The sequence below is a fragment of the Terrapene carolina genome, unplaced genomic scaffold (genome assembly GCF_002925995.2).
Source record: "Terrapene carolina triunguis isolate 2854851 unplaced genomic scaffold, T_m_triunguis-2.0 Scaffold84, whole genome shotgun sequence".
Classification (NCBI taxonomy): domain Eukaryota; kingdom Metazoa; phylum Chordata; order Testudines; family Emydidae; genus Terrapene; species Terrapene triunguis.
In genome coordinates, this window is record NW_020664435.1 from 42164503 (window position 1) to 42182651 (window position 18149).

The following is an 18149-nucleotide window of genomic DNA, read 5'->3' on the forward strand; positions in this document are numbered from 1 at the left end:
CCATCCTACCCAACTCCAAACCTGATACATCAATTTCCCTTCCAGTTCATGGATTGCTTAGCACCTTTGGAGAAAATCTAGGGACTTTGCATACTTTCCTCTAAAGCATTTTTTTCAACTCAACTCTCTTCCTTGCTAGATTGCTCTACTTGTTTTCCTGGACTGACTCTTGTGCCTTCAACCGTTGGAGGCTCTTGTATTTATTTAAGTCCACTCAAACCCTCTCCACTTAAGAAATCGCTAAATTGTAAAGAAGGAATTTGAAACAATTTCATCCTCCTTTATCCCTGCCTCATCATCATGACTCCTTCTTTCCCCCAATCCTTTATTCCTGACACCCAAATCTTAGACTTTGAGGTGGTCTCACACTATTGTCTTCTACTCAGTAACCTGTTCTCTTCAGCCCATTCCTTTTTGATACCTGTCTTCTCTCACTTCAAATTTAATTCCCTCTTTCTCCTTCACCCTCAATCACTCTCTTACCTAGCTCTTTTTTATTTTTTTAAGTCTTCAGCATGCCCTGTGTAACCAGGTGCAACTCACCACTTTGGCACCTCCTGCTGGCCATCCTGGGAATTAGCTCTAGTTCACCATTGCACCTTCATCTAGTGGTGTCTCGCCACCATCACTTCTGGTGTCCTCAGGGAGTCAAAGTCTGCTTTCCTGAAGTCCAAGGTCTGTATTCTGATCCTGAACTCGACCATCTCATGGTCACTGCTGCCCAGGTTGCCACCCACTTTACTTCCCCTACCAATTCTTCCCTGTTTGTGAGCAGCAGGTCAAGAAGAGCACGGTCCCTAGTTGATTCCTCCAGCTCTTGCACCAGGAAGTTGTCCCGAACACTCTCCAAAAACTTCCTAGATTGTCTGTGCACTGCTGTATTGCTCTCCCAGCAGATGTCAGGGTGCTTGAAGTCTCCCATGAGAACCAGGGTCTGTTAGCTGGAAACTTCTGTTAGTTGTCCGAAGAAAGCCTTGTCTACCTCTTCCTTCTTGTCCGGTGGTCTATAGCAGATGTCAACCACGACATCACCCTTGTTGCTCTCATCTCTAACCTTAACCCAAATTGCAATGCAATTAAAAGTTACCCCTTTCCACCTATAATGTCTATAATTGACTAACCTTTTAGTACTAAATGCTGAAGTTGGAACAAGACAACTCATCAAAATGTGACCAGTTTTTACAGGAGTTGAAAATGGCTACTGAATTTGGACAGAGAGAAGGATACAGCTGACGGAAGTGTAGTGACAGCTGCAGGGTACCCTTGAGGAGAAGAGAAACAGGGAACAGTGAAGAAATGTTAAAAGGAAGCAGGGTCAATTATGTGAGAAGAACAGTGTGTGGAAACTGAGTGAGTTAGAGAAAGTAAAACAACTAGAGAACAATAAAAATCCAACCGCAAATAAAATGGAGAAAGTGAGTAAGGAAAAAGTGGCAGAGAAAGAAATGCAGACTAAGAAACAGTTGTTCAACAAAAAAAAACCGTCAAAAACAGACTCCAACGAGAAACTGCAGAACTGGAATTAATTTGCAAACTGGACACCATCAAATTAGGTCTGAATAAAGACTAGGGAGTGGATGGGTCACTACAAAAACTAATTTCCCTCTGCTGATACTCACGCCTTCTTGTCAACTGTTTGAAATGGGTCACCTTGATTACATTGAACTCATTAGCACTACAAAAGTGATTTTTCCTCCCTTCTTGTCAACTGTTGAGAAAAGCCCACTCTGCCTTAATTGAATTGGCTCATTAACACTGACCCCCCACTTGATAAGACAACTCCCATCTTTTCATATGCTGTGTATTGATATCCTACTGTATTTTCCACTCCATGCATCTGATGAAGTGGGTTTTAGCCCATGAAAGCTTATGCCCAAATAAATTTGTTAGTCTCTAAGGTGCCACAAGGACTCCTCGTTGTTTTTGTCAGAAGACAGGATACTGGGCTAGATCGACCATTGGTCTAACCCAATATGGCCATTCTTATGTTCTTATGATGAAGGGTAGCCCAACAGAACAACTGCCAGGTGCCCCTCTAAAGTAAAATCAATGTAAGCAACCAGCACTTCAATATTAATCTAGTATTTGTGTAAACTATGTAAATAACCCTCTTGAAAATTCACTTAATTTCTATATGCCCTCAAATAAGACAAAAATTTTCCCCCCACTGCTTTTAGCTAATTCGCAGACTTTACTTGTATACTGTTAAATAGTTTAAAAATGGTGACATCTTTTTATTATACATGTGCTTCATGTGTCAAATTGGTTCTCATGTGGAAACTTCCTTTCACAGTCCAAGGGCCAAATTTTGACCTCACTAGGACTGTGGTCACCTAGTGGAATCAGTGCTGTTCTACTGCAGCAAGTGTTCAGGATGGGGTTGGAAGGTCAGAAAAGGGGTGACGTCACTGCATCTATGACTATGCGGATGCACCAACCATTCCCAATGGAATAAAGACACGGGTATTTTGAGGGGTTACTAACCCTGAGGCTGCACAGAGGTTTTACTGCCACTCCTTAATGGAAGGGGAAAGTATTTCTTACTTCACCCTAACCCCCTGCTGAGATCGCTAGTGTGCAGCCCCTGCCACTTGAGCTGTAAACTATTTCTAGGATTTGGCTCATACTATAGATGAGTGGTTGTCAAACTGCAGGTTGCGACCCAGTACTGGGTCACGGAATGTAAGGCACTGGGTCACGACGGCTCTGGTCAGCACCGCCGACTGGGCCGTTAAAAGTCCTGTTGGCAGTGCTGCCCAGCTAAGGCAGGTGAGTCCCTACCTGTTCTGACACCGCGCTGCGCCCCGGAAGCAGCCAGCATCAGGTCTGGTTCCTAGGCAGGGGGGCCACGGGGCTCCGCATGCTGCCCCCACCCCGAGAACTGGCTCCGCTGTGGCAGTGGTGCCTGTGAGTGAGAGCCATGTGGAGCCACTTGCATGCCTGAGGGATAGCTCAGTGGTTTGCGCATTGGTCTGCTAAACCCAGGGTTGTGAGTTCAATTCTTGAGGGGGCCATTTAGGGATCTGGGGCAAAAATCTGTCTGGGGATTGGGCCTGTTTTGAGCAGGGGGTTGGACTAGATGACCTCCTGAGGTCCCTTCCAACCCTGATATTCTATGATTCTATGCCTCCACCTAGGAACTGAATCGGCTGCTTCTAGGGCACAGCGCAGTCCGCGGTGCCAGGACAGGCAAGAAGCCTGCCTTAGCACCCCCGCTGTGCCACTGACTGGGAGCTGCCTGAGGTAAACCCGTGCCCCTGCTCCCAAACCCAGAACCCCTTCCTGCACCTCAAACCTCTCAGCCCCACCTCAGAGCCCTGACCCCCTCCTGCACCCCAAACCCTTCCTCCCTGGCTTCACCCCGGCCCCTCCCAAACCCCTCATCCCCCCAGCTCCTTTGGGTTGCGGGCATCAACAATTTTCTTCAGCTGGGTCACCAGAAAAAAAGTTTGAAAACCACTGCTATAGATAATGAAATGCAGGATGGAATTCAAATTTGCAGCTTATAAAAATGGAAATCATAACATGTTCCCAAAAAAGATGTAGCTCCAAATAGGCCATCTTATTAGTATTACCATACTAAAATCAGTGGATCACTATTACATAACTCTCTCACAAGTTAATGAGGGCTCTAGCCTCTGACATTAAGACTGGACTTGACCAAATGTCTTATTTAATTTTACAACAAAGCACCACCATCATCTAGTGGCATAGATTGCTATTATATATACTTTCCATTTTTATGACACACTGAGTAAAATATTTCAATAATTTTTCTATTCTTTAACAGCTAAAATTGAGGAAGATTTAGAATTACTGGAGGGGGTGGGAAATGAAAGAATGTGAAATTGGCTTTATAGAAAATAAACGCAGCTGACTGACAGATTATATGACTCGATGCTTGAGTCAATTTCTGAATGCAGAAATGAAAACTGCGCAAGTGAAAAATAATTACCTTTAAGATGTCTCATACATCACTCATATTTATCCATTAAGTTAGTACAATCATATGTTTAATGCATTATAGGGAAAAAGGATAAAAAAAATAAACAAAGGAATTTTTCAAACTGATACTTTTTGCAAATGTATTATGTAATTTTTTTTACATTCTTCATCTACAAACCTCTATTTTATTACTGGAATCAAATCACTATTTAATTTATAAATAATCTATATAATTGAACTGTTGACTTACATGGTAACTTTTCAGTCTGACAAAGTCAACTTTCATGGAGATGGACCTTTCTGAATTTCTACTGAGAGTCTTAATATGCTCCACAAGGTCAGCACAGAACTTGTAGCCACCTTTAAGTACACAGAGAACCACAATGTTATTGTCTCCAATGTCTTGCATGATGTCTTTGGCCAGGCATTCTGTCCTGAAATAAAGGATAAATATAATGTAAGATGCAGACCACAGGTTTTTCATGGAGTTATACAAAAATATCTAGAAATCATGCATGGCCTGATCTAAAGCCCATTCAACTCCCTCACTGACTTTAGTGGGCTTTTGATCAACTGCACAACAGGCAGATACAAGAAGGAATCTAATCAATACAGGATTCAGAATGTGTATAACACAGGCTGGAAATTATCATTAGACACATTCCCCTGATTACACAACTGGAATAATATGTTGCAATAAATATTATTATAAAGAAGACTTTTTGGGTGATTGAGCAAACTAGGCCATCAGCTTTACACAGCATCCCACATTCATGTAAAGTCTCTCTCTATGATCACACACTTTGTTATGCAAACTGCTAAGAGTAACCGCTTAAAGGTGCAAGATAAAGAAGAAAAACACCAGAAATTACATAAACTCACAGACTAAAGAAAAAGCTACACTTGCATTTTAGTAAAATTAAATAAATAAATAAAAATACTTACAAGCAACACATATAATGTTATTCAGAGATCTCAACACACTTTACAAAGGGTAAAATCATTATCCCCATTTTGCAGACAAGACAAACTTAGATGCAGAGAAGCTAAGTGACTTGCCCAAGGTCACACAGCAAGATAGGAAGAGTCAGAGTTATTTACTGGTTACTTTGGGGATTTAAAGATCTAATAATTTACTGATCTGTATTCTTATTAACAATGTGTCTCCTTTGTCAACAGAATGTGGCATATTAGAATGAGCAGGATCCCAGCTTTTATATGGGATAAACTTCTTGGCTTAAATCTTCAAAACTAACTAGTGAGTTTGGGTGCTTCATATTTTGGTAAGCCCATCTGAAAATATCTTAAATGGGTCCAATTTTCAGAGGGCGGGTGACTCAGCATTTCTGAAATTATCAGGCCTCTTTAGTGTGCCTCTAATGGTCAAACACTCAAAAATCATTAGTTATTTTTTAAAACTAGCCCTCCATTTCTAGCCTCTAGCAAAGATGGTTTGTGAAATATCAGACCTGAAACCTGTACTGATCCAAGATTCAAGAGTGCCATCCTGTACCTCAGACCAGTGCAATTTTGAGGAAAAATGCTACACTTGGTCGAGAAGAAGAAAAACAATTTTTTCAGGTTGCTTATAAAAACAGTAGCTACTTGGCATTATAGTGTAGTCCCAATAAAGATGGACTAGTGGCCAGAGTGCAGATGAGGAAATCAGAGGTATAGGCCAAATGCAATTTATTATATGATTCTGTAATTTATCATATGGATTTCACTACCACATTTGTGCTATAAACTGCTCTTTGCTGGTCCACAGTGACATAGGAGTCCATTTTTCTCCACATATACACAAAAAATAAATCATTGGAAATTACTGTATGTGCACAGCATGTGTAAGGGAAGAATATACTCCGAAGAAGACAATATTTCTTTTCATTTTTCTTATTTCTGTTGCCAACAATAAATTACCATAGCTACAATTTAAAAAGGTCAAAGTTTCTTTCAGTTTCATATCTATGCAATGCAAAGAAGAAATTCTATATACCAAAAATAGATCAAAAGAGTGAATATTCATAGATTTTAAGGTATGAATTTATATCATCTAGTCTGACCTCAAATACATTTAAGTTCCCCTTTTGTTTATGTAAAAATAGCACAAATAGTGAGGTAACTGCATTTTTCTCCGTCTTCTTCAGCATTACCTGCTCTAAAGGAAAGTCTGAAATTGTGGGAAAGTCTTTCACAGAGACAGTGACGGAAGACACTTAGGGCAGGTCTACACTTACTTCCTGGTCCGGCCGTAAGCAATCGATCTTCTGGGAGCGATTTATCGCGTCTTGTCTAGACGCGATAAATCGATCCCGGATCGATCCCGGAAGTGCTCGCCGTCTACGCCAGTACTCCAGCTCGGCGAGAGGAGTACGCGGCATCGACGGGGGAGCCTGCCTGCCGCGTCTGGACTCGTGGTAAGTTCGAACTAAGGCTTGGTCTACACTTACCCCACAATTGGAACTAACGTACGCAACTTCAGCTACGTGAATAACGTAGCTGAAGTTCGAAGTACCTTAGTTCGAACTTACCTCGGTCCAGACGCAGCAGGCAGGCTCCCCCGTCGACTCCGCGGTACTCCTCTCGTCTAGCTGGAGTACCGCAGTCGACGGCGAGCACTTCCGAGTTCGACTTATCTCGTCCAGACAAGACGCGATAAGTCGAACCCAGAAGTTCGATTTCCAGCCGCCGAACTAGCGGCTGGGTATAGATGTACCCTAAGGTACTTCGAATTCAGCTACGTTATTAACGTAGCTGAATTTGCGTACCTTAGTTCAAAGTGGGGGGTTAGTGTGGACCAGGCCTTAGTGATCTGTGTCTATCCATAATTTTTTTCTAGCCCTCTGTTTATAAATTACACTCCCTCCTTTCCCGTCTTTATTTTTTTTAACTTCTTAGAGGGTTTTTGTTGTTTTGTGTAATTGGGTGGATATAAACAAAGCTACTTTTCACAACTTTTTAGGCTAGATACTCAAAACATTTTGATAATCTGGTAAAGAAATGGTTGGCTTTAGGTCACTTTTACATTTCAAGCATGTTGACAGAAACAGAAATAAATGCTGAATGATTCTTTAAATATCTCCTTGTCCCCCAGCTTTAGTGTCCAAGACTATATACTTTGCATCATGGATTATTCCAACTTGAAAAGACCCCGACATTTTGTCCCTGAGGCTTCCCCTATACTAGAATTCAAACTATTTCAGGAAAAAATGTTTAACCTTCATTTTTACTGGCAGGGTGCTAACATAATTTAACTGATCAGAGTGGAAAGGAATGAATTATGTTAAAGTATTTCACAAATCATAACTATTATAGATTACTTTACTAAAATATTTTGTAAGAGTTTAAACTCTAGTGCAGACAGGAACTTATTAAGCTCCAGTTTATATATAAAATATGGACAAAATGTAGTTGTATTCTCATTACAAGTATTTTCTGCAGTTTTGATCTCTCTCTACACAACGAGTTTCAGCCATATATTTGACAATGAACATCAAAGTAAATTCAATCCTGTTCCTTGCTCTAACCCCAGGTTTGTCTTGCTGGTGTGGAGAGAGACAACAGAGTTCAACAATTTTAACCAAATTTACAGTTATATCCTAGTAGGAAGGAAGGTTGAGCATATGATGTTTGCTGACTGGTTTCAGAGTAGCAGCCGTGTTAGTCTGTATCAGCAAAAGGAACAGGAGTACTTGTGGCACCTTAGAGACTAACACATTTATTTGAGCATCAGCTTTCATTGGCTACAGCCCACTTCATCAGATGCATAGAATGGAACATATATATACATACAGAGAACATGAAAAGGCGGAAGTTGCCATACCAACTCTAAGAGACCACACACCACACAACAAAAACACTAACCCAGGAACTTATCCTTGCAACAAAGCCCGATGCCAACTCTGTCCACATATCTATTCAAGTGACACCATCATAGGACCTAATCACATCAGCCACGCCATCAGGGGCTCGTTCACCTGCACATCTACCAATGTGATATATGCCATCATGTGCCAGCAATGCCCCTCTGCCATGTACATTGGCCAAACCAGACAGTCTCTACGCAAAAGAATAAATGGACACAAATCTGACATCAGGAATCATAACATTCAAAAACCAGTAGAACACTTCAACCTCTCTGGTCACTCAGTAACAGACTTAAAGGTGGCAATTTTGCAACAGAAAAGCTTCAAAAACAGACTCCAACGAGAAACTGCTGAACTTGAATTAATATGCAAACTAGATACCATTAATTTGGGCTTGAATAGAGACTGGGACTGGCTGGGTCATTACACAAATTGAAACTATTTCCCCATGTTAAGTATCCTCACACCTTTTTGTCAACTGTCTGAAATGGGCCATCTTGATTAACACTACAAAAGTTTTTTTTCTCCTGCTGATAATAGCTCATCTTAATTAATTAGCCTCTTAGAGTTGGTATGGCAACTTCCAGCTTTTCATGTTCTCTGTATGTATATATATCTTCTTACTATATGTTCCATTCTATGTATCTGATGAAGTGGGCTGTAGCCCATGAACACTTATGCTCAAATAAATTTGTTAGTCTCTAAGATGCCACAAGTACGCCTGTTCTAGTCAGCTGACTCTAATCACAATAAAGGAACAACTGACTTCTACACTGACTGGAGGAACAGAGAATGAAGGAGAGCTATAATTGACACCTGTTTTCATAAACAGCTGACAACTCCAATGTAGATGTAGCTTTGAGTAGGTGGGTTTTCTTATGGGGGAGCTTTTAGTGGCCATTATATTTACGTTTCCTAACACTTTCCATTATGATAGATTCTTTCAACCTTTATAAGGGGGAGGGATAGCTCAGTGGTTTGAGCATTGGCCTACTAAACCCAGGGTTGTGAGCTCAATCCTTGAGGGGGCCATTTAGGGATCTGGGGCAAAAATCTGTCTGGGGATTGGTCCTGCTTTGAGCAAAGGGTTGGACTAGATAACCTTCTGAGGTCCCTTCCAACCCTGATATGCTATGATTCTTTTAAGAAGCTCCAACTCCTCCATTGTTTGCAGCAGTCCTTTCAAATGGGTTAGGGAGAAAGTTCTCAAGCAAAGAGGTCTTTTCTTTTTCCATGCAATTCCATTCAGGTTTGTTGAGATATAAGTCAGCATTTCCCTTCTGTAAAGTAAGCACTGCAGAAAAATTTTGGCAGCATACCAAAATAATAACTGAACATGAACACTCTACAGAGCTGAGTTGCCACCAGTGCAAAAGCAAGAGCAGCAACAGTAGACACAGCACTGTGAACAGCTGGGAGCTGCTGTAGTGGAGGGAAGAGAGTGGAGACAGATTCCCTGCAACAACCCTTCAGACCCAGCACTTGGCCCATCCCCAACCCTGGGATAACACCCTTCTCTTGCTATCAGCCCTGTAGGTCAAGTGACAGAAGTCTGTGCTACAACAATGAAAGTTTAGGGTTCAACCCCTGTTGATGATGCATAATGGGGGCTGTTACAGTTACATGTAATAGAAACTGGTTTTACCTTTTTCCTTTTAAAAAACCCTGGTAAATTAAATTTAAAAACTTATTTAGATTGCAAATTAAGCACTCAAAGGTTAGGAAATGCCAGCTTTAAGGTTGCCCTTACAGCCTTAATTCTGCCCTCTTGTGCATATGTATTATGACAGACTTTAATTACTTGATCAGATACAGTCTTCCCCACAAGAATCCTGCCTCATTCAGTGAGCAGGATGGACACTTAAGGTGGCAGTATTAAGACTGCACGGGCTACTGTAAATCTGGCATTTCCCAAATTTCAAGTGCTTTCCTTTGAAACCTACATAATATTCTTTGAGAGTAGTTCTTTTGTATGTAATTTTATGTATAAATTGTTTGACTGTCCAATTATGTCTGTATAACAAGTATACAAAACATTGTTAAATACTTATATAGTAATATTCAAAGCACTCTTACCTGTCAACAATAATACCATGAGGTATGAGCACATATTCCAGATCTCCATAGTAGTGCTGTGGATATGTGAATAAATCCAAACTGTAGCCTGGCCAATCGTCTGAAATCTGCAAATTAGGTTAATATAATTAGAACACTTCATTGTATTTGGTATATAAAAAGCTATCATATTCTCAGTGTTAGACTATGTCCTTTTACATTGGATTTGACAGTATTATTAGCAACTACTATTAGTTGTACTGGCCCTATGCACACACCCTTCCCATATATGGTGATATCCATGTGATTAACTCCAGGGTCAGGTAATCAAAAATACATGATGATAATTTACCACTTCACCTGTGCCTATTAATCACGGGTGCATTATGTCTACTTCTATCAATCTAACTCTATAAACACCCTTAAAAGTAACTATTCTTTAAAAAAAAAAAAAAAAAGCAACCTGTCACAGAAATGCTGTGGTCTTTCCCTAATTTTATCTGCATAAGTCTCAGAGATTGCACTACGCATGACTGTGAACTCATGAATGATTTATGCAGGTCATCTGAAATGAGCACCTAGAAAACATTCAAACTCACCATCAGGTATTCTGTATATGCCACATATTTACAGAAAAAAGATTAATGTTTTAAAGAATTTTTAAAATGTGTATTAGTACTGCTTTTCACATCCATCCACCTGTAAAACCAGGAACTGGATTAATACCAGAACCTCAGAAATCAAAAAGTTTATAAATGTCAGGCAGAAATCAAGCAGGACAAATGTCAGTTCAAAAGGTCATGTTTCAGAAAGCTCTAAACATGTAAAAAGGAGGGATTGTAATGGAAACGGTTCAGCAAGTTTTACAACAGTCCCATAGTAAAGACAGCACCTCCAACTTCTTGCAACCATACTGGAGCTTTGTTTCAATATTGACTTTGAGGAAAGAGTGCCACCTCATGGGTTTCTTAACTGTCTGTGCAGTCATATGTACTCATAAACATCTTGTCTTTATTCCTTGTATTTGCTCCTGAGGGCATTCTGCACCAAAAAATGTATATTCTGCACCAAAACATTTAAAATTCTACACACAATGTTTTAAAATTCTGCAAAATTCTGCAAATTTTATTGTCAAATAAATGTGGAGGCTCCAGCATGTCATTGAGGAGCAAAGGCCACTGGGCTGCACAGAGGTGGGAGATCACTGTGCAGCTCCCTCCCCGGGACATGGACTCAGCGATGAGGCTGCACCCAACCCTGACAAAGCGCAAGGACACAGCCTGCCCCAGAAACACCCTCGGGCCCTGCCCCTCTGTGCAAGGCAGGAGCCAAGTCTGGAGGGGCTTAATGTGGGGGGAGCCAGGTGTGGGTTGAGAGGGTTCTATGTGGGGCAATCTGAGTGCAGGTGTCTCAGTGGGGGATCTGGGTGTGGGGGGGATCTGGATGCACATGGGCTTGTTGGGGGGTTCCGGGTGCAAAGGTAATGGAACTCTGCAGGAGGGTCCAGGTGAGGGTGGTTGGGGCTCAACGGGGGGGGGGGGGAGGGGGGGGGGGGGGCCGGAATAGGAAGGGGGGGCCCGGCAGCTGGGGAGCAATGGGTGCAGGAAGTCTGTTATGGGGGTGTGGGGGTGGAGAGTTTGCAGAGCTTCCTGCAGCCGGGAGAGAAATCTGGGGGTGGGTCAGACTCAGCCCCGGATGCCGTGCAGGGCAAAAGGAAGTCTCATCCTCCCCAGTTCAGCCGGGGCTAGCAGCTGAGCCCAACGCAGGGTTGGAGCCACCAGCCAGGTTTTATCCAGTCTCGCCTCCTGCCCCACAGTGATTTATCTCTCTGCTGGCTGCCCTGGGCACCCGAAACATACCCGAAACATCGCTCTTGTGGCTTCCTTTTACTTCCCCATCAGGAAGTCATTTTTCTGCAGGGAAGCAAAGAAATCTGCGGGGGGACATCAAGTCTGCACATGTGCAGTGGCGCAGAATTCCCACGGGAGTATTGTATTGTTCAAACACATGAATATCAACAAATGGTTAGAGAACTGCTTTTGTGGGGTACAGTGTGCATTTCTGCTATATAGAATCCTCAACTGAAGATTAGAAACTACTAACTACTGCAAGCAGATTCACCTACTAGAATAAAGAATCATAAATCCTTCACAAATAATTTGCCTATCAAAATGTGTTGATTGCTGACCTATTGTATTACATTAGCATCTTTATGAGGATTCTACCTTCATACATTGCTATATTTATCTCTGGCACGAGTCTGGTGATGCTAAACTACACCTTGAAGAAATATTATTTGTCTAAGAATGGTTACTTTACGTCTACTTAGCTGCAGCACAAACATCAACTTCCTAGAGAAATGTGCCTGGCACAAAATCATCATTTGCTTGCAATTAATAATTAAAAACTGAAAATAAAAGGCATGACCCAAAGACCACTGGAGTCAATAGGAGTTTTTGCACTGACTGCAATGGGCTTGGATTTGGTCATTAAAAAAAGTTACTCAATATCATTCCACATTTTCACGGGAAGAAGGAATTACATACATCCTCAAAACTTCAAGGTTTTTCAGTAGGGGGCAAGTCCTGTTCACAATAACACAGTTGCAGAAGGCCTAACAAACCTATCAATACGTTTAGAGAATTCATATTAGGAACAAATGCTGTGCCAAATCTGAAAAAAATTGGTGGAGAAATAAATGATTGAAAATAGAAACACATACAGCAGTATTTGAAAGCTATCAGTCAAAACATCTGGGGTGAAAATAGGGAAATACCTTATAATACCCATCTACTGAAATACACTGGACTGAAAGAACTTTCACAAGGGAATGGAAAAATGGTAATTTTGTTTAAAAAACTGGGGCTCTCTTTTAAATTTGGAATATATGAGAACATTGTTTACACACAGTAGGTAATTTTCATTTATGTATGTAATAAGGAACCAATTGTTTCCACGTAAATTCGTGTGATTGGGCAAGATGAATGTGAGAACCATAACATTTTCTATCTTTCATAAATTCAAATTCACAATCATAATGTTGCATTATGATTCTTTTTTTGTTTTCATGTGTATGGAACAGAAGAAAGGAAGTCATTACAAAGCACATCTCCTTTGAAATGTCTCCACTTTGCTCCAATGCTAACGAAGTCATCAGCTTTGTAATAGCATTTATTACAGAAATTACCATCTAAATGGCTAACATTAGTTTAATTTAAGTACACCAAGGGCCTACCTCTAAACTGTAAAAACACCTGTCAGGGGACACACTTATAACACAGTAGCCCCACCACAGTTTGATGGTGTACACAGGACTTTTCAAAAGTTTTAGTTAAATCATGGCTAATAGTCTCTAATCTTGTTCTGACACTTGGTTAAAACATTGATTGGTTACAAGTACACTGTAAAATAAAAGTATTTCAATGTGTTTTTTACAATGTGGATAGGCCCAAAGAAATATCAATTTTTCCCTTTTGAAAACTTAGCTTATTCATTTATTATTATCATAACTTATAAAGCCCCATAGATGTTCATGGTGCTTTCTAAAACATATAGTTTGCGTAGTTCACTACCACCTTCTGTGCACAGAAGATGAAAAATAAGAACAACCCAACAGTGCATTTTTATCACTAGGTTGTTTCTACAGCAAATGCAATTGACAATTAAATCCACAAGCCAAGACAATTCCATGGTGGACTTGTTTCCATCTAAAAATCAGTAGTCCTGTCGTGTTTGGCAATTTTGCTAGTCACTGCTCAGCTTGCTTCCACCACACTAAGGGCACACATACATCATAACTGCTGCAGCCAGAGGGCACAGACAGGAAATCAAACTTCCCCAGCTCCTGGTGAGCTGCTAGGACTTCTCTCCGGCACCCACCCACAAATACTCCATACAGGGAGGGGTGAGAAGAGTGGAATATGGTGTGCAGCAAAGTAGGTTCAGAGATACAAAGACAGAACACAGGATTGGGTCAATGGAGCAGGGGTGAGGGGGCAGGAGGAGGTGGTGGAGGATGAATCACAGAACTGTTGGTGTAAGGCACAGCAGAGCAGATGGGAGTAAGTAGTACAAGTTGGGGGAGGAAGCCGGGAAGGAGACATCAGGGCAAAGCTGGAGTATTGAGATGTAGAAGGGTTGAGTGAACAAAATTGGGACCAGAAACAGGGCAGAAGGGAGGAGATGAGGGATCAAGATGCAGGGAAGCAAGGCTGTTTAGAAAAGATGGGTGTTAAGGGTAAAAGGACCAGGGAAGAGGAGGGGAATCAAGGCCCAGGACAGGATGGAATCAGGGTATAGTGCGGAAGGGCCAAAGCACAACGGCCATGGGGAGAAGATGTGGGAGATGGGGCGAGGCCATGGTGCAGCAGCAGAAGGGCCCGGGGGGAAGATGGTAGCGGAAGATCGGGGAGGAATGAGGGGACGAAGTGGGGGTCAGGGCACAAAGGCTGTGAGGAGGAGACGATGATGGGCGAGGAGCATGGCATGGCCAGTAGATGGGGGAGGGGAGGGCACTGCGATCAAGGCACAGGGCAGGGGAACAGGGTGGGTACCCAGGGCCATGAGAGGCGGGGGGGCGGAGGGGAGCGTGTCCAGAGGACGAAGGTCCTGGGGAAGCTGGGGTGCGATAAGGAGGCGGGATAGGAGACATGACGGAGGCGCCAGGGGCGGGACCGGAGGTGCCCTGCCCAGGCCAGGAGGCGGCAATGGCGAGGGACCCCCCCCGCTCCAGCGGTCTGGGGACTGCGGGCAGCGCTCCCCTGGCGCCGCCCTGGGCTGGGGGGAGTTTTTCCTTTACCACAATCCCGCGGCCGCTGCCTCTCTGCGGCGCCGCGCTGCTGCCGCCCTGCCCGGCCATCTTTCCTCGCCAGCCCCAGGGGAGCGGCGCGGAACCGCTGCAGCCGCTGGGCTAGAGGGGGGAGGCGGTGCTGCTGCTCTCCGGGTGGGGGCCGGGAGGAAGGCGTCGGCCTGCAGGGCGCGAAGGCCGCCGCATGCAGCGATGGGGGCCCCCTTGCGCGGAGGAGAGGAGTTACCCGCCGGGCCTCTACCCCTCAGCTGGCCCGGGCCGCTACTGCCCTTCCCATGGGGGTTGAGGAGACCCCTCCCCCGTCCCAGCTCCTCACTCAAGGGGCAGCGCCCCGCTGAGCATGCAGAGTTCAGCCCTCCCCCAAACAGAGGGAGGATGGGGCATTGGTCCCACGGAGGACTCCCCCCCCCCAACATACCGTGTACAGGCCCCTCAATAAAGGATGGGGGCATCATCCCCACCCTGGTGCGCATATATAGCCTGTGGCCCCTGCTAGAGAGCCCCCAACATAGTGGGGTGTGGGGCAAACCCTGCTAGGGCCTCATCCTCCCGAGCATGGAAATAGGCTCCCTGGAATAAAGTAGTGTGTTAACGCAACTCCGACCCATCCAGAGGGATGTACCTACAACCCCTTCTGATGGCAGTGAATGAATTCAGGCTCAGAGGCTGTGGCAGTGAGCAGGCACTGTGTATGTGCCAAGATAGAAACAATTGACAGACCTTAGGTTTACATCTGGCCTCCGGGTATGCACGGGCATCTATAAGAAAAGCCTCCAGCAAGCACAAATTGACTACCTTTGAATTCATATCTGAGGTCTGGGGGTATTATATTATTTTCATTTGTGTTACTGAGTGCCTATAGGGTGACCAGACGTCCCGATTTTATAGGGACAGTCCCGATTTTGGGGGCTTTTTCTTATATAGGCGCCTATTACCCCCCACGCCCCCCGTCCCGATTTTTCACACTTGCTATCTGGTCACCCTAAGTGCCTAGGAGCCCTACTCATGGACCAGGAGCCCACTGTGCTAGGCGTGTACAAGCACCAGTCAGCAAGCTTTATTATTAAGATACAATATATGCCACAAATGCACTTAAACTGTTCTATACCCTGATATTTCAGTTCCTTACAATAGGGCTTAAAATGAAAAATTAGACCCATGCTGCTATACCCTCCAAATATCATGTATATTTAATTTCCATTGGTACATTTTTATTGCCCACCCATAAGTCAATTGTGCATCTCCAAATAAATCATGCCTCAAATTAATGCTTCAATTCCCCCAATCAAATTATTGTTACTAAATATTATTTGTTTCTGCTAATGCTCATGGTACATCAAACACTTTTCAAACATAGAAGTTCTCTGCCCTGAAGAGCTTACTGCCTGAGAAAGAAAAGATAAAATAGAGTCACAGAATATGGGAGAGGGCGAATGTGACACATAGGCCCTGTTCTTTGCAAACAACTCTAGTCTCAGGCCTGACAAACTCACTACATCAAATACGTTGCTTACAGGGTATTTGTCCATAAAGGATAACATGTAATGTCTCAGTTGAAAACTTGAAACTTATCAATACTCATAATCATTGTGAGATGTGTGTACAGGCAATATTTAAGGAATAATGTAACTATATTGAAAATTATGCCCACGGAGGAAAGAGTAGTCACCAGGGAATCATATGTCTTGGTGATTGTAGTAAGATGAGGCCCTGAAACATAACCTCTTGTGTCAGAGGCCCGGTCTGAGGCCTGAAGCCTGAACCAAAGTACTTCCAGGCATTGCTAAGCAAAAGCTGGGCTGTAAGCCAGAGGCAGGCCCCACTTACAGAAGTTGGCAAGAAGAGGGCTGCTAGAAGCAGGTGCATCTTAAAGACAGGGTCAAAAGGACAGCATGATGGATAGAAACAACATGATCAAAGGAGGAGACAGCCCCCAATGAGTCAAGGGGCTGTACTTCAATACGTCGGTAGGGATGAGTAATCTGTCCTGTAACTGTATAAAAGTAGGTCCCGGAGTGCGCATCTTTGTCTGGCCTAGGGGGCAGTGGAAAGTCCCGCCACTGACTGAGCCGGTCCATTGCCAGGGGGCACAAATTCGTAGTATGTCTTGTAGAGACTACGGGAAACTATTACAGTGCTTCGTTTGACAATAAACCTGGCTCGGGTTCCTTCGTACCTTACTAGAGTCTGTGGTCATTGGGGGTTCTCTTAGGGTTTGCTGTGTCAGCTATCTGCGCAGAGCCGGGGCAGCATACAGAGGGAACACGCACGCAGCTGACTGTTATCAGCATCGAACAAGAGCAGAGCACCACACCGGTAGCTACTGACAACAGTGATAACCTATTCAAACGGGAAGGAATTGTGTCCAGTCTCCCTGGCTAGTCAATTATGTAGTGTATGGTTCAATTGCCTACTCTTACCCTATTGTAGCCCACGAAAGCTTATGCTCTAATAAATTTGTTAGTCTCTAAGGTGCCACAAGTACTCCTGTTCTTTTTGCGGATACAGACTAACACGGCTGCTACTCTGAAACCTATCCCAGAACTGTCAATGAAAAACCATCAAAGACAACTGCAAACAGTTAAAACCATGTGGAGGTAAAAAGGAACATTATAACAGACAGGGGATCCCCCTGTCTATTCATAAAGACAGAAGACTGTTTCAGTATAACACAGATGTAGGAGATACCCTCTGGAGCCATTCACTGAGGAGACATCTTGAGCAGGGGTGTTTTTCATGAAAGATTGGATCCTGGTTCCTGTGAAGCCAGACAGCTCTGCAACAGACTGAAATTTGGGGGGAAACCTACTTTATTAGATACAAATGGTAACTATTAGTAAATGTAGGCCCTAGTTCACATTTTACTATTTTTTTTTCAATTGTAAGCTTTTGTTTCCATCACTCTCTCGTTTCTAGTGGAATCTCTATTATTTTTTAAGTAAACCTTCTTTTGTTTCACTAAAAGAGCTGTGTGCTAAACAGGAGCGGTGGTTTAAGGTAAAACTGCTAAACTGGGGTACACTTCTCCTTTGGGGCAGAGGATCTGAGTTTCTGTGAGTAGCCGGTATCAAGGGCTGGATATCACAGGGGAATACTTCAAAGTGACTTGGGGACTTGGGTGCACCTCTTGTTAACCTGCAAAGCAAAGACAGGGCTGGCATAGCCCAAAAGAAAATGCTTGAGTGCAGGGGTGAAAGTAGGCCAGTACGGGCCGGTATGGCGTACCAGTAAGAAGTGGCTGCCGGTACTGGCCCATACGCAGCCAACATTAAAGCGCTGCCCCTTTCTCCCCCCCTCCCCCTCCATTGGCAGCCCTGCCGGTAGGGACTCTACCAGCAGGGCCACTGACGGGGAGGGGGGAGGTGGGTAAAAGGGGCAGCTGCCCTGGGCCCAGCGATTTAAAAGGGCCCAGGGCTCCCGGCTGCTGCCACCACTACTACGGCAGTGGTCAGAGCCCTGGGCCCTTTTAAATCGCC

The 18149-nt window shown here is 43.6% G+C and overlaps 1 protein-coding gene across 1 annotated transcript in view; it reads right to left on the bottom strand.

The window, feature by feature from the left end:
• PRTFDC1 (phosphoribosyl transferase domain containing 1) overlaps positions 1-14915 on the bottom strand; it is a 63075-nt gene extending 48160 nt beyond the window's left edge. The window contains exons 1-3 of the mRNA XM_024216010.3: positions 14665-14915; positions 9888-9994; positions 4196-4379 (exon numbers count right to left, since the gene is read on the bottom strand). Coding sequence (XP_024071778.1) covers positions 4196-4379; positions 9888-9994; positions 14665-14724 — 351 coding nt within the window. The 5' untranslated portion in view covers positions 14725-14915. The remainder of the gene's footprint in view (positions 1-4195; positions 4380-9887; positions 9995-14664) is intronic.
• Between the last annotated feature and the right edge of the window lie 3234 nt (positions 14916-18149).